The sequence below is a fragment of the Fusarium keratoplasticum genome, chromosome 8 (assembly GCF_025433545.1).
Source record: "Fusarium keratoplasticum isolate Fu6.1 chromosome 8, whole genome shotgun sequence".
NCBI classification, from domain to species: domain Eukaryota; kingdom Fungi; phylum Ascomycota; class Sordariomycetes; order Hypocreales; family Nectriaceae; genus Fusarium; species Fusarium keratoplasticum.
In genome coordinates, this window is record NC_070536.1 from 2,453,433 (window position 1) to 2,467,771 (window position 14,339).

Below are 14,339 nucleotides of genomic sequence, written 5' to 3' on the forward strand. Positions count from 1 at the left end.
ATCCGACCGCAGGGCATCAATTGAAGAACAAGACGGGCTAACAGCATGTCCAAGTGCATGCTAAGCGAATATTTCGCCTGCAAAAGAAATTCGTTCAAAGCCCTTGAGCCGAGACAGAGCGACTTGTCTGCCAGGTCGGCGGGTCCTTCCGGGGCGCTAGACATAATGCAAGGGCTCTGATTGATCGCCGAGCTTCCCTGAATCCCCCGGCGTTGGCAGCGGGAGGGCCTTTAGGGGCCCTGACGCCCTGTTACGGCACCTAACCTATGGGGCCTCTGCGGCATGTGCTCTCCACTGCATTGGATTGGATTTCAGGCTCTTTTACCCCGTGGACCTCAAAACGTCACAACCTGGTCACCCTCTCCCGAACCCTCGTCGATTGGCATCCCCATTGGATCTCCAGCTATCTCCCGTCCTCCAGCTCAGCCATGTCCCCTCCGTAACCCCGATAACAATCGCCGTCGCCGCACCTTGACCTCTTCCGCTCTGTCGACGACGACGACGACGACGACTACGACGACTACGACTCCTCTTGCGACCGCCCCTCGATCACCACCCCGGACATCGAATCGCCGGACATCTACCTCCCGGCGAGATATGCCGCCGGCGCCTCCTTCGTCATGAGCGTGTCCAAGCTGGTTAGCGAAGTCGGAGATGGCTTGAGGGAGTCGCAGAACTCGCGCGATGCCCGCGTCGAGGAGCTGTGGACGAGCCTCGAGCCCGACAAGACGGGCGAGCTGGACCTCAAAGGCCTGCAGAAGGGGCTCCGGAGGATTGATCATCGTAAGCGAGCGGGAGCTTGAAAGAGACGGACCATGACATGCTGATGGGCCATCGCAGCCATGAAGAACGCCGACGACATGCTCAAGCGCATCATGGACGAGGTGGACAAGAACCGCGATGGAAAGATCCAATACGAAGGTGCGCATGCCTCTATCTCCATCTCTACGCCCGAAGTTCCCGATCCTCCGGAGCTCGCTCGGCAGCTCAACCCGTAAGACAAACAAGCAAGCTCACACTTTTTTTTTCTCTTTACTCTAGAGTTTCGAAAGTTTGTCGAAAAGGCAGAGAAGCAGCTGTTTGCCCTCTTCAGGGCAATTGACAAGGATGGAAACGGAAAGCTCGACAAGCTGGAGCTCCAGACGGCCTTTAAGAACGCCGGTCTCACATTGTCGAACCGCCGCCTCGCCGAGTTTTTCAACGACATGGATCTCAACAACGACGGCTACGTCAGCTTCGATGAATGGCGGTTAGTCACACCATTTTCCATATTTTCTGTTTTTTTTTTTTTTTTTTTCTTTCTCTTTGACAAAAACTCTGCCCTGGTCGTCCCCACTGCATCATCTGCGCGTCTCATTCACCCATTCCCGTCAGATGATGCTCATGGCTACTGACCCTCAGTCATTTTGGCGGGGATAAACCTCATAACGTCATGTGCCAAGCCCGAGCTCGCACCGGATCGCGATATGCTCTGTTCTCGACTGCAGCCCTTCGGCGCTATTCAAGATTTTGTTTCTTCCTGATCTCGCCTTTTTATTTATTTGCAAAGCCCAGATCAGTCATAGCAGCCACTCACTAATCATGCTGCCTCAGAAACTTCCTCCTCTTTATGCCCCCCCACGACCACGATTCCCAGCTCCATGCCGTCCTCGACTTTTACTACTCAGTGGTCAGCGTGACTCCAGAAGGAGACACACTTGTGAGCGAGGAAACATTAGAGGGTCTAGGTACGGACGGCTTCCGCTCCCTTTTCTCAACCCTTTTCGGTTCTCTTCTCCGAGTCGCATTCCCCTTCGACGGCTCAAGGCCCCCTGCCGACCGGACGATATCTGCCCAAGCAGCGGTCCCCTCGATATTGGATGACGAACCTCAAGACGCGACCGAGAACATGGCCACCGTTGCCGCGGTCCCGTACCCCGACTATGACGACCCGGCTACCGAGACGCCGCCGGAAGTGGCCGAATCCCTATCACAGCACGTCGGCGATGGCACCCATGGACACACCACTGGAGTCTCAACAGTGCACAAGAAGTATAGACTAACAGACTTTGTACCTGATCCAGGCTACTTTGTTGCGGGTGCCATCGCCGGCGGGGTGTCGCGGACGGCTACTGCACCTCTCGATCGATTAAAGGTTTATCTGCTAGTTAATACGACTAGTCGCGCCGAGACGGCGGGCGCAGCGCTCAAGCAGGGGCGTCCCATTGCCGCCTTGAAGAATGCCGCGAAACCATTCAGCGATGCTATCCGGGATCTTGTCAGGTCAGGGGGCGTCCGGAGTCTCTTTGCAGGTAGGTCGCGGTAACAGCGTCGGCGATTGAGTCTCAGACGCTGACAAGCCAAGGAAATGGCCTGAATGTGGTCAAGATTATGCCAGAGACGGCCATCAAGTTTGGCTCATACGAAGCGGCCAAGCGGGCCCTCGCCAACTTTGAGGGCCACGGAGATCCCAAGAAGCTCAGCTCGTGGTCCAAATTCACCTCGGGTGGTCTCGCTGGCATGATTGCGCAGTATGTTGTGGTTTGCGTCTTGGATTGGAACGAGCTGACAGGTGTGCAGGGCTTCTGTATATCCACTTGATACCCTCAAGTTTCGACTACAGTGCGAGACTGTCAAGGACGGTCTTCAGGGTGTGGCCCTGGTCCGACAGACGGCCATCAAGATGTACGCAGATGGTGGTGTTCGCGCATGCTACCGAGGTTTGACTATGGGACTGGTGGGGATGTTTCCTTACAGTGCCATCGACATGGGCACATTTGAGCTGCTCAAGAAGTCTTACAAGAGCTACTATGCGAAGCGCGACGGTGTGCACGAAGACGATGTGAAACCCGGGAATATCGCTACCGGAATCATCGGTGCAACATCCGGAGCTTTCGGAGCCAGTGTTGTCTATCCATTGAACGTGGTGCGAACACGACTTCAGACCCAAGGAACAGCCATGCACCCTGCGACATACACGGGAATCTGGGATGTAACCAAGAAGACGATCCAACGGGAGGGTTACCGAGGTCTCTACAAGGGTCTAACACCCAACCTACTCAAGGTTGCACCCGCTCTGAGCATCACCTGGGTGGTGTACGAGAATTCGAAGAGAATGCTCGGCTTGAGTTGAGGATGAACCCGATTGGAAGACGACAACTACACACAAGACTCAGGGGGTCTCTCCCCAACACTCTCACGAGCCGACACTCCAACACTCACACGCGCACGCAACTTTCACATTGACATTTAGGCAAGCGGGGAATCTTAGCGGGAGGACGGGCATTGCGTTACGACGGGGGGAAATATCAAGGCGTTGGGAAAGGGATTGATATATCAGTGGATGAAAAACTAAGCAACCACACCACGAGGTGATGGGAACACCGCCAAACGTTTCTCGGATTTTTCTTTGGCGGAGCTGGAGTCGGCGGTTTTTAGAATTGGATGACATACCTCTTTTCTTTTTGTTGCTCGAGATAGAGGCAGGGCCAAGGCGAGGCTAGGGAGATCTCGCAATCGAAGCTGAGCTTTTCTTGATTCCATATTGCTTGATGACGGATTGTGACGTTTGGTATGGTGTCACGACTGTGATGAATGTTGTGGCCACCAAATGCAAGTGTCTATCTCGGAGGCTCGAGTCCGTTGCAATTTGCCAATCCCTTGGCCAATTCATGCTGCAGACGGTCTCTCACGGCATGATGCGATGCGATGCGTTCTGCTCTCAATTCCCTCACCGGCCCGCGCCGCGCCGTGCAAAGTGTGGGTCCCACTCCCCTCCGTCCCGGCACTTCGGTACCGAGCGGATGCCCGGGGCGCCGGGGCCGGCGAATGAGGACCCAAACCTGCAAAGACAACACGACATGTGTGCATTTTTTGCAGAGCGGGTATTTCTGTTGGTCCTGGAGACATGCTGTGTACATATGCGAGGTTGTCCGAATGTGAGACGACTTGTGGGGAGAGGGAAGAGGGGTATGTCTGGGCAAGCATGGTTCTTATGGGAACAGGTATTTTAAAATTTGCATTTCTTCCCGAGTTTTCTCTTCAACAAGTTCATAGAGATTAAAAGTCTCGCTTTGATTTTTGTGTTTAAATGGCGACTCAGCACCCTGAGGCGGAGATTGTGCCCGACGAGGCGGTGGGTGGCTTATCCAGACACTACACCATAAATCACTGCTAACTCTGGGAACTGACAGTTGACTGAAGATGGAGAGTCTTCTCTTGGGGAGGTACGTATTTGTTTATGGAATCTTGGGTTGTGCTAACAGAGTGCAGGAGACGGTCTCGTCGACGCAGAGTCTGAGTAGTTCGATTGTGGACTACAGACGTGAGAATGGAAGGACATATCATCGATACAAGGACGGGAGTGAGTCCATTAAAGCTTCCTCTGAGCCTCTGAAGAATCAAGTGAATACTCATGAGTTCAGAATACAACCTTCCTAATGACGAACTCGAAGCCGAACGGCTAGGTATGCGGAACATGTAGCAACGACGAGCACTAGCTGAACGGGCTCTAGATCTCCAGCATCACCTGTTTCTCCTTACTTTTGATGACAGCCTCGGTCTCGCGCCGCCGAATAAAGCCAAGTCTGAGGTCAAGAGGGTTCTCGACCTTGGCACAGGGACAGGAATTTGGGCCATGGACTTTGGAGATGAGCACCCGGAAACTCATGTAAGCAATGCATGCCAAATATCCTGAGTTAAATATTGAAGTGTTTTTAGGTCGTTGGCGTCGACTTGTCGCCTATACAGCCCACTTTGTATGTGCCAATTGCAATCGTCAAGAAGTTAGACTGATGTTCCAGTGTGCCTCCCAATGTGGAGTTCTTTATTGATGATATCGACGAGGAGTGGAATCATTCTGCCCCATTTGACTACATCCATAGTCGAATGATGACATCGAGTATCGGAAACTGGCCCGACTATCTCAAAAAGATCTACGAGTAAGTATCTGAGGCATCCTATCCAGCTGTTTCTAATACTCTCCAGTAACCTCAACCCTGGAGGTTACGTCGAGCTCCAAGAAGCCGACCTCTTCCTCTCCTCAGATGACGGCACCCTTCAACCAACGCAAGCACTCCCCCGCTGTCTCCAGCTCATGTACGAAGCCTCAGTCAAGCTCGGTCGACCCTACCAAGAGATCCCCCCTCTCAAAGACGTCCTCGCAGCGACAGGCTTCGTAGACGTCGTCGAGACACGACGTAGATGGCCAATCAACACATGGCCAAAGGACAAGAGACTCAAAGAGCTCGGGGCTTGGAGCAGGGCGAATCTAGAGGGTGGACTTGAGGCGTTTACTATGGCACCGCTCACGAGGGCGCATGGGTGGGATAGAGAGAGGGTGACGCTGTTTTTGGTTGATGTTAGGAGGGAGCTGAATGATACGGGGATTCACGCGTATTGGCCAGTGTAAGTTTGTTTGCTGTGCGTGGTGTTGTCTGCTAATTGTGATAGGTACTCGATCTATGCAAGAAAACCAGAAGTTTAGAAACAATGTTGAAGATGCAGTTGTTGTCAGGACAATGAAAGTTGGTGTAGAGATATGATCAACTCGAAACTTGGAAATCTGCAAAAACAGGCCATCAAAATCAAGCAAGGCGTGTCCTCGTCAGCCATTCGCGGCCTTTGATGCACGGCTTACGCATCTGTCCGTCGCTTGAGAGGGATGCAGCTGCGGGGGTGTGTGTGGTGTGTGTGTGATTTGATGCACTGAGGCGGCGGGGGAACTTTTGTAGGGGAGATATCCTTGGAGATAACAACTTTTTGAGAGATTTGAAGAGTCAAGACGAGCCTGATGATTTTGAAGAATTGAAGAGTTGTCATTTGTATCATGATGGTCTTGATATCGTCTTCATATGATGCACATATCTCAAATATTACTGTTGTATTGAATGGTTGAGTTGTTGGTCACTGAATTCATGAAGCTCATGCTTACCACCTCCCGCAAACAGCCATAGCGTGATCGGCTACAATCCTTACATGATCAGATAACATCCATATCCCAGTAACACCATTTTTCTTGCTTTTCCCCTCTCTATTTCAACCCCAGGATTTCCCTTTCTTTCTCTTGGGCCACGTATGCTCTCGTCCCACGGCTGCAGCCCTCGCGAATAGCATCACGCCAGGCCCGTGTTCCCAATCAGCCCTACCATCCTTCAGCCCTATAGCGAGCGACAATGCCCGCCCCATACTCTGACAACCTCTACTCGGCCGACGACGAGTCCGAGGCCCTGTCGCCTACTGATGGTTACTTCCACGCGTCGTCGGCGTCATCACGTCCGCGGCCCCTAGTGCCGAATATCCTCGTAGAGGATCCTACCCTTGCGAGCCGCGAGTCCAAGGCGTGGGAGGCAGAGAGGGAGAGACGGTTATTAAACAGCGATGCCGGCGCATCTTCCAGTGACCATCAGGAGAGCAGACCTATGGCTTCGGCTTCGATTCAGCACGAGGCTCCTCCTGCTTACTCGCCTTCTTCGACAAATTACTCGACGTTTTCACCAATGGGTCAAGCGCAGGAGCAGTATCCTCGGGTAGAGGAGCAACAGCCTCTTTTGTCTCATGGGCCCGAGTCCATGAGCAGTCCTCCCGATGAGGAACCATCACGCTGGAGACGACTGAAGACGTCTGTCGCCAAGACCAACCTGCGGAGAAAGTTTAGAACCATTCTTGGCACTTTTGTCATTTTATCCGTCGTCATCATACTGCTTGGTCTTTTCTTTGATGACTCTTCTGATGTTGGTCTTCTACTCCTCGTGCATATGTAGTGTTGCTGACCCTCGCAGTGGGAACCTCCCGACTACATCAACGATGGCCCTATTGGGAGTCACGGCGAGTTCACATGGAATCCCTCACGGATATGCCTCGACACTCCACACAACTTTCCAAAGACCACGACGGCCTTGAGATTTGACCGTACGAGTAACCTCGAGATTGTACAGACGGTTCAAAGGGATCATGGCCATAGAGGCGCAAGACCTCACGTCTCTGGAGAAGTCATCCTGCAACCTGCAAAGGATAGCTCGTCTGCGGCCATTGAGCTGCAGGTCATCTCCAACGACAAGAATCTTGGAGTTCATGTCCACTTTGATGAGAAGACGCAGCTGTTCAAGATGATCACGCCGGATACGATAGACTGGGACTCGAGTCAAGCACCCTGCATCCAGATCCGAGCAACTATCTGGGTGCCTCAGAAGTCTATCATCAATGCCCTCAAGATCAATACTATTCATCTCAACGTCGACGTCCAGGCAGGCTTTGACTTGCAGGTCCTGAAGAGCACTGTTATCCGCAGCGCTATTGGACACATCAACACGCCAGCCGTGGCTCCCAAGAAAGCAGCAGTGCCTTATACGCTGTCATCCCGCGAGATCAACATCCACACAGCCAGCGGAAAAGTCAAGGGGTGGTATCCGCTATACGACCTCCTAGACATTGACACCGTCTCGGGCGACATCACTGTAAATGTCGGACCCAAGCCAGCAGAGGGTGAAAAGCCAGCTTCACTCCGCGTGCACTCTGCTTCTGGACAAATCGAGGTTCACGAGCCTTTGAGTCAGCCCAAGGATTCACTCCCGCCTCGGGATTACGTCGTCAACGTCGGCACGGCATCTGGAGACATCACAGCCGAGGTAGCAGCAAGTTCCCACGCAAGATTCGAGTCCCAATCGGGAGACTTCAAACTCCGCATCCTACCGGTCCTAGAACGGTCAACAAGCCCAGCCTTAGAAACAGACACAAAGAGCGGAACCTCTCAAGTAACCATACTAGAGCCCCTCTGGATAACCGCCATTGGCGATGAGACACCGGCCTTGTCAGCCCTAAAGTCCAAGCACAACTCCATCAGCGGAACCATCAAGCTCCAGTACCCATCGTCGTGGGAGGGCCACGTCTTTGCGCAGACGGTCTCGGGGTCGCAAGACATCCGCGGGCGAGGGTTGGAGGTGACGCACGAGGGCGGGCCGTTTGCTCGACGCACCCGGGGACGCAAGGGAGATGGGAACTCGCAGATGGATGTGAGTAGCGTGTCTGGGGACGAGGATGTCTTGGTGGGTGAAGAGTGATAATGTGATGGATTGAGCATTAGGCGTTGGGGCGAAAAAGGTAATGATTTGTGTGCAAGGTCCCCCAAGAGGGGCCAGATGAACCCGCTCGTTAGAAGGATCGAGATAGCAATATCGCTCGTTGATGATTAATGGATTAATGAATGAGAAAACATGCCTGCCCAGGGATTGTTGGTACTAGCCTGCATGGCTGCTGCTGTCTAGGCCAGCCCAGTGGAGGTAGGGTAAGGATGGATGCATCATGGCACCCATGGATGACACGAGTCACGAGTTCTGCAAGCATCGTCTTATAGTATTGGGTCGACCTACCGTACATACACATATACCTTACATCCATACCCAAGTACATACATACACCTACAGCATGCCTACAGCATGCAGCGACTACGTGGAAGAGTCTAATTACCTCGCAGCCCAAGCACGGCCTGGTGATATGACACTGCCAATGGCCCTACTTGTCACAGCATGCACAAAGGCACAAGCACAACTGGTTCAACAAGATGTGAATGCATTGCACAGATAGATTCAAGATCAAGATTGAGTAAAGTCATTGAGAGTCCAACCAGTTCATGCGGTGATCCAGACAAACACATCTCTATCCTATCCCTATGTATATATAAACCACCTGATTTCCTTGACCAAAGTAAAGACAAGACAAACCATACCAACATAAATACACAGCCAACATAAAAGCACAAGTGCCAACCTTGGGGGTAACAAGAAATAAACCGACACAGAGGGCATCATCAAATATGTCCAAGCATGGGGGGTATCCGCAGAAAAAGAGAAAAAAGAGGTGAAGAAAAAAAAAATCAGAACATAACGTCGTGGCGCGTTGCAATAGAGAGAAGAAAGTCGTTGCATATTGTCGAAGCATGTCGTCCGTCCGTCTGTCGAGGCGAGGCGAGATAAACCGAAATGAAGCGTTGTTTTCTCTCGCCTTCTTTTTCATGACATGCAGTCCGAGGTGACATCGCCAGAGGACCCCCGGAATCACTCCGGACGGTGACATTAATTGGAGATCTGCAGGCCAACGGTCGGATCATCCATCATCAGCCAGGGCAGGTCTCTCGTCCCGACGTTGGTGCAGGTCAGATACGTGATGCTGTCGGGGGTCCTGGACGTTCCGCCCATGTCGAGCTCGAGGTTGCTCCCCATCAGAGGTCGGACAACTTCTCGAGCCATGGCCTTGAGCTCGTCGAGCCTCTTCTCGAAGCGGCGGAGGTTCTCCCGGCTGTACAGCTCCGGGGTCAACTTGAGAAACCTCTTGCACTCATCATGCCCGAGAAAGGCCGCGGGATTATTCGAGCCCAGGGTGCGGTATGCGCGACCGACAGAAGTCAGAGGCGGGGCGGCAGGGGGAAGAGTGGCGACGCTGCGGCCTCCATCGCGAGACGTTGGAGGTGCTGCTGCTGTCCGCCGGCGCTGATCGGGCTGCGGCTGCTGCTGCGGCTGCGGCTGCGGAGAGGTGTTGTCAGCCACCCATTGGCGGAACAGGCTCACGGCGAGCCAGTCTAGATAATTGTTGCTTGGGCCGACACGTTCGCCGCGGCTGTTGGTGAGCCCGATCCGGAAGAGACGCCCCTCGACCCGGCCTACCGTCTCCTCGAGCTCCTCCACCTTGTCCTCGATTATGTCCAGCACCATGTCGGGCAGGGCTGCCCGCAGGCTGCGCTCTCCCATGGGCCACTGCCCGACGACGTGGATCAGCGCCTCCTGGAAGATGACCCTGCTTCGCGCTAGGAACCCCAGCCGCAGGTAGGAGATGGGGTATTTGGCGATTTGCTTCCACAGACGGGACTGGAACTGGAGCATGTGGTGGTCGACCCGCGGTCCCACCACTGCCAGGGCGTCGTACTGGTCCGCAAGGTTGAGGAGGCTCTTGCATTGCACATATGCATCCGCGACGTTGACCCCGTCTAGGTTGGGCGGGTAGTTGTAGAAGATCCGGAAGAGGTTGTCGTAGTCGCGGAGGAGGTCCTCATCGGCCTGGGAGAGCGTGGGGGCTGGAGGCTGGTTCGAAGATAGGCTGAGGTTGGCGACGGAGCGGAAGAAGCCATTCGCGGTTGACGAGTTGGAAAGCGATCGAGAGTGCGAGTGCGAGAGCTTTGTGCGGGCGAGCGAAGATCGAGACTCTCGAGAGTTGACTGTGGGTGGTGCCGAGGCAGGACCAAAGATGGACTGATTGGAATCTTCTCGTTCGTCTCTCTGAACCAGCATGGGTATGTCATTGGGGCCTGAGCCTCGGTCTAGCTCATATCTCCATCTCTTCCTGGGCGGCGTCGCACCTCCCATCAGGGACGACGAGGTGCCGTCGTCGCTACCATTGAGGCTACTGCCGTCCTCGCCGATGCGGGACAGCTCGTTGCCGGCGGGCAGAGCTCGGGCGCGGGACCACTCGTTCGAGGTGCTGGCCTCAAAGAAACCGCTGGAGCGCGTCAAGGTATGGCGATGAAGCAGGTAGCGATTCTGGACGGGCGCGGCGCCGGGGGCGGCTTCTCGGGCGGTGATTATGATCTCGACGTCGCCGCTGCTCGCAAAGACGGGAAAGTCATTCTGGGGCGCGTACGAGGTTCCGCCGGCGTGGGAGCGATTGTAGCGCTTCGTTCGCGAGATGGATTGACGAGAGACGACCGACGAGGGACCGCGGCGGGAGAGCGACGACGAAGCCGGCGGCTCGAGTGTGGAGACCATGAGTACGGACGGGACTTGTCGGATGCGCAGCGCAAGGTGCAGTGGTTGATTGTGATGTAATGTTTGTTTGTTTGGCTGCCGGACTAGACTCGAGGGATAAAGAGGATTGCGGAGAACGGGAGAGGAGAAATAATAGATAGAGTGATTATGGCGGGAGGCGAAGTTGGTGGTGGGTTCAAGTTAGTCAGGCTGGATGTATCACATGGGAGCCATCCGCTGGAGGTTTGTTATTGTCGAGAGTGATTGATTGATGCGCAGACTTCATTCAGGCAGCTTGACTGTGAAGAGAGGGAGAGACAATGTTTTGCGGGAGTGACCGAGACGAGACAAGACAATGACGAGAGGTTAGAAAAAAAGAGGAGGATGGGCAAAACAAATAAACAGAATGTCTGGCACTAGGAAAGACAGACACGACGAGACGAGACGACACGGATGGACTGGAAAGAGGTGCTGCACGGAGATGCAGAGGGAGGGTTGCAGAGAGGAGGAGTGACATGGATGGGGGCGTGAATACCTAATGGATGGGTGGAGGTAGAGAGAGTCTCATGTGGCACGAGGACATGGCAAAAGAGGGACAAAGGGGATAAGAGAGTCATTGATGGCCAATCCATATTGACATCCATTACCCATCCCATGCATAGTCATAGTCATAGTCATAGCCATTCCCATCCATGCGTGCCTAACTAAGCCGAAGCCACGGATGCAGAGGCAGAGCGGAGAGGAGAGTGCATTTACGTGCCGTTTATTCTGTCACGCCCTAGTGTTCGAAGACTTGGTTATCCACCGCTTCACCACTGGCTGCCTCTGATTGTGCCTTGTGCCTTGTGCCTCGGAGACAAATCACGCCCCCTGGCAGACCGGGATGTTAAGTGCCCCCATGTGTTACCGACAACTTGGCCACGGTTGGAATGGATAAACCACACACACCGCGTTCTTTTCCCTTTTCTTTTACTCTCAACCTTCCATAAATAATACGCCCTGCAATTCCCCTGCATGCTTTCCCTCTAGACCCGCCACTGACGTACCGTACCTCTCACGCTGCACCTCGGTCACTCACTCACCCACGCCAAGATTACTCCATCGCAAACCACCAGGAAACTCAAAAACCCTCAGGAGCCGGGAGCATGGGTCACTTACTCTTTGACTCTAGTAATTTTGCTCGGCTTCACCGCCTTGGGTAAATTAACTTGTGCTCGACTCTAATACAACCTCAGGTCAATTGAATTGATTGCACGAACCATCTCCACTGATCGTCTGCTGCCCCATTCTCTCGTCTAAATCTTTACATCTGCTTTGCATATTCCATTCTCATTCTAGCCAAAGATGATCGTAAATCCAGCTCTTTAAATCCTCAGCCCAATTCTCCAGACCCTACCATGACTGACTCCACCCCATCCCAATCATCAACGCCCAACCCCGTCCAGCAAATCAGAAAACGCCAGAGAACAGAGAGTTCGTACCCAAGAAGGCGCTCAGTCACGGCCTGCACTGTCTGTCGCGGCCGAAAGAGCAAATGCGACAACAAGAGGCCATCATGTAGTTTCTGCCTCAGCGTGGGCGCAACCTGCGTCTACGAGGAGCTGCGTTCGGATTTTTCCAAGTACGAAATCTGGAGAAAAGCCGTGGACTTGTAGCTAAATGCTGTAAATAGCTATGATTCGGCAAGCTTGCACATTATTAATCGGCTTGACTATCTAGAGAGGCGCATGGAGGAGCGCTTCGATGGGCTTGCAAGCCAAAGGTGGGTTACTCACACATCCACCATTCGTGGCTAGGGTAGCTAAATGGCCTACCAGAAACGACATGCCTGAAGAAACCCCTGTAAAGCCCTCCGTCTTTCCTACAGCACAGTATCCAGCTGCAGAAGGAATCCTCGAATGGCCCGTCTTTGAAGGACTTGGACTACAACTCCACGGCCGATCTCTGGCCTTGATACATCAAGACAACCACCAGTTTCCTTCCAACCCAGGGACCTCACCCATCGATTCAAGAAGTCATGGCCAGGTCTCGAGTTCAACCGGCGTGGATATTTTCAAAGATGCCCTTCCAAGCTCTTTAGTCATCGAATCAGCCATCAAGGATTTCCTTGCAAATGTCCACACCAAGAATCCCATTCTGGACCCAGCAACTCTCGCTGAGGCTGCTGAGGACTGTACTAAACACGGTATTGGAGATTCTGTCCAGGCCGCACTCGTTGTAAGTACCCTTCTCAACCTCAACAAGTTTCACTGCGACTTACATCTCAAAGCTCATTGCGTGTGCGCTTGGAATCATCTCGGCACCCTACATGCCCTCCACCTTTGATAAGTATTCCCCAGCAAGTCCTGGCAAAGTTGGCGCCTCGAGACAGCTGGGGGAAAATTGCTTTGCTAGGTGTCGAACAATACTCAGTAATCAACCGCTATCTCTATTGTCGACACAATGTCACTTTTTCTGTGGTGTATACGAGATGTACTCGATCCGCCCGGTCGCTGCTTGGTTACAATTTAGCCAGGCAAGTCTTCAGCTGAAGCTACATATTCAGTCCAGGTCTTTCTCTCCCAATGAGTTTCAGACGGACGAGGGACGGCTGCTTCAAAGGCTATACTGGTCTTGTATGCAGTCAGAATGGTATGTTTTCTAACCCATGAATGATTTTTTAACATCTAACCCTTCCAAGTGAATTGGCAAACGAACTTCGCGTGACGAGTTCTGGCCTAGAAGACCTCCCATTCCCTTATGCTTTTCCACATCCTCCAGAGTCTTCCACCTCCCCGGCTGAGTTGGATGATAAATCGCCTGGGAACCGCTCACAGCTGAATAGTTGGATGTATTACCTCTCAGAAACATCATTACGACGAATCGGCAATGAAATTATCTGGACTCTATACGGCCAATCGCCCACTACCTGGATGAGGGACATTGTTACTACGCAGAGACAAGCAGAACAGCTTGACCAGAAAGTAACAGCTTGGTAGGAAACAAAACGGCATTTTCAGAGGAAATTACTAATATTAAGATCACAGGGTAAACAACCTACCTAAAGCCCTTCAGGTTGAAGAACCAATATTCGAGTCGACAAACGAGCTCGGCCTACACGTTAGAAGTCGATACCTCACAACTCAAGCCTGGATCTTTCAACCATTCCTCTACTTCATGATCCACGCGCCCCAGACCGAGCTTATCAAGCACAGAAAGGATATTGAACCCCTGGCGTTTACTTGTCTGGAAGCCTCAATGGGGATGATCAACGACGCCACTCACCACCATCGACACCACGGAACTTGGTACACGGCTCGCATCGCCTTTGGAGCTGCCTTGTGTCTCCTTGCTGCGGCGAGGGTTAACTCAATAGCCATGCCGCCGGGGTGGAAGGCTTCAGTTCAGCAGGCGATGCGCGTTTTGGGCCGTTGGAGCGCGGAGTCGAGGAATTTGCAGGTTAGCCTTGAGATTCTTCGGGCGGAATGGGATGCGGTAAGTGAATAGTTAGTAGGGGAGGTGAATTTATCTCTTGAATATGGAGCTATAGATATATATTAATACCCTAGGTTGAGTATGAAGCCATGTTGTCACTGTTCTCCTTGATACTGTGCCTGATTCTACCTCTTGTAGCCGTCATTGATACCAACA

The 14,339-nt window shown here is 53.0% G+C and overlaps 4 protein-coding genes and 1 pseudogene across 5 annotated transcripts, besides 1 other annotated feature; 4 read left to right on the top strand and 1 right to left on the bottom strand.

Moving 5' to 3' along the window:
• Positions 1-620: 620 nt before the first annotated feature.
• NCS57_01056300 (uncharacterized protein) lies at positions 621-3,112 on the top strand (the record flags this gene model as incomplete). The annotated part of the gene is made up of 6 exons (XM_053060306.1): positions 621-783; positions 841-994; positions 1,094-1,249; positions 1,594-2,291; positions 2,345-2,510; positions 2,560-3,112. The coding sequence occupies 6 exons, from the start codon at positions 621-623 to the stop codon at positions 3,110-3,112; spliced, it is 1,890 nt and encodes a 629-aa protein (XP_052910700.1).
• A 1,060-nt stretch (positions 3,113-4,172) lies between these two features.
• NCS57_01056400 (uncharacterized protein) lies at positions 4,173-5,464 on the top strand (the record flags this gene model as incomplete). The annotated part of the gene is made up of 8 exons (XM_053060307.1): positions 4,173-4,205; positions 4,252-4,342; positions 4,404-4,445; positions 4,494-4,648; positions 4,699-4,736; positions 4,782-4,919; positions 4,966-5,385; positions 5,431-5,464. 8 exons carry the CDS (start codon positions 4,173-4,175, stop codon positions 5,462-5,464), a joined length of 951 nt encoding a protein of 316 aa, XP_052910701.1.
• A 688-nt stretch (positions 5,465-6,152) lies between these two features.
• Positions 6,153-8,036, top strand: NCS57_01056500 (DUF4097 domain-containing protein; the record flags this gene model as incomplete). Its single annotated transcript, XM_053060308.1, has 2 exons — positions 6,153-6,710; positions 6,759-8,036. 2 exons carry the CDS (start codon positions 6,153-6,155, stop codon positions 8,034-8,036), a joined length of 1,836 nt encoding a protein of 611 aa, XP_052910702.1.
• Positions 8,037-9,047: 1,011 nt separating this feature from the next.
• NCS57_01056600 (uncharacterized protein) lies at positions 9,048-10,730 on the bottom strand (the record flags this gene model as incomplete). Its single annotated transcript, XM_053060309.1, has 1 exon — positions 9,048-10,730. The coding sequence occupies one exon, from the start codon at positions 10,728-10,730 to the stop codon at positions 9,048-9,050; it is 1,683 nt and encodes a 560-aa protein (XP_052910703.1).
• A 1,553-nt stretch (positions 10,731-12,283) lies between these two features.
• NCS57_01056700 lies at positions 12,284-14,195 on the top strand (annotated as a pseudogene). Its single transcript has 6 exons — positions 12,284-12,330; positions 12,382-12,471; positions 12,527-12,926; positions 12,979-13,340; positions 13,390-13,683; positions 13,736-14,195.
• Positions 12,284-14,195: a sequence feature.
• Positions 14,196-14,339: the final 144 nt, after the last annotated feature.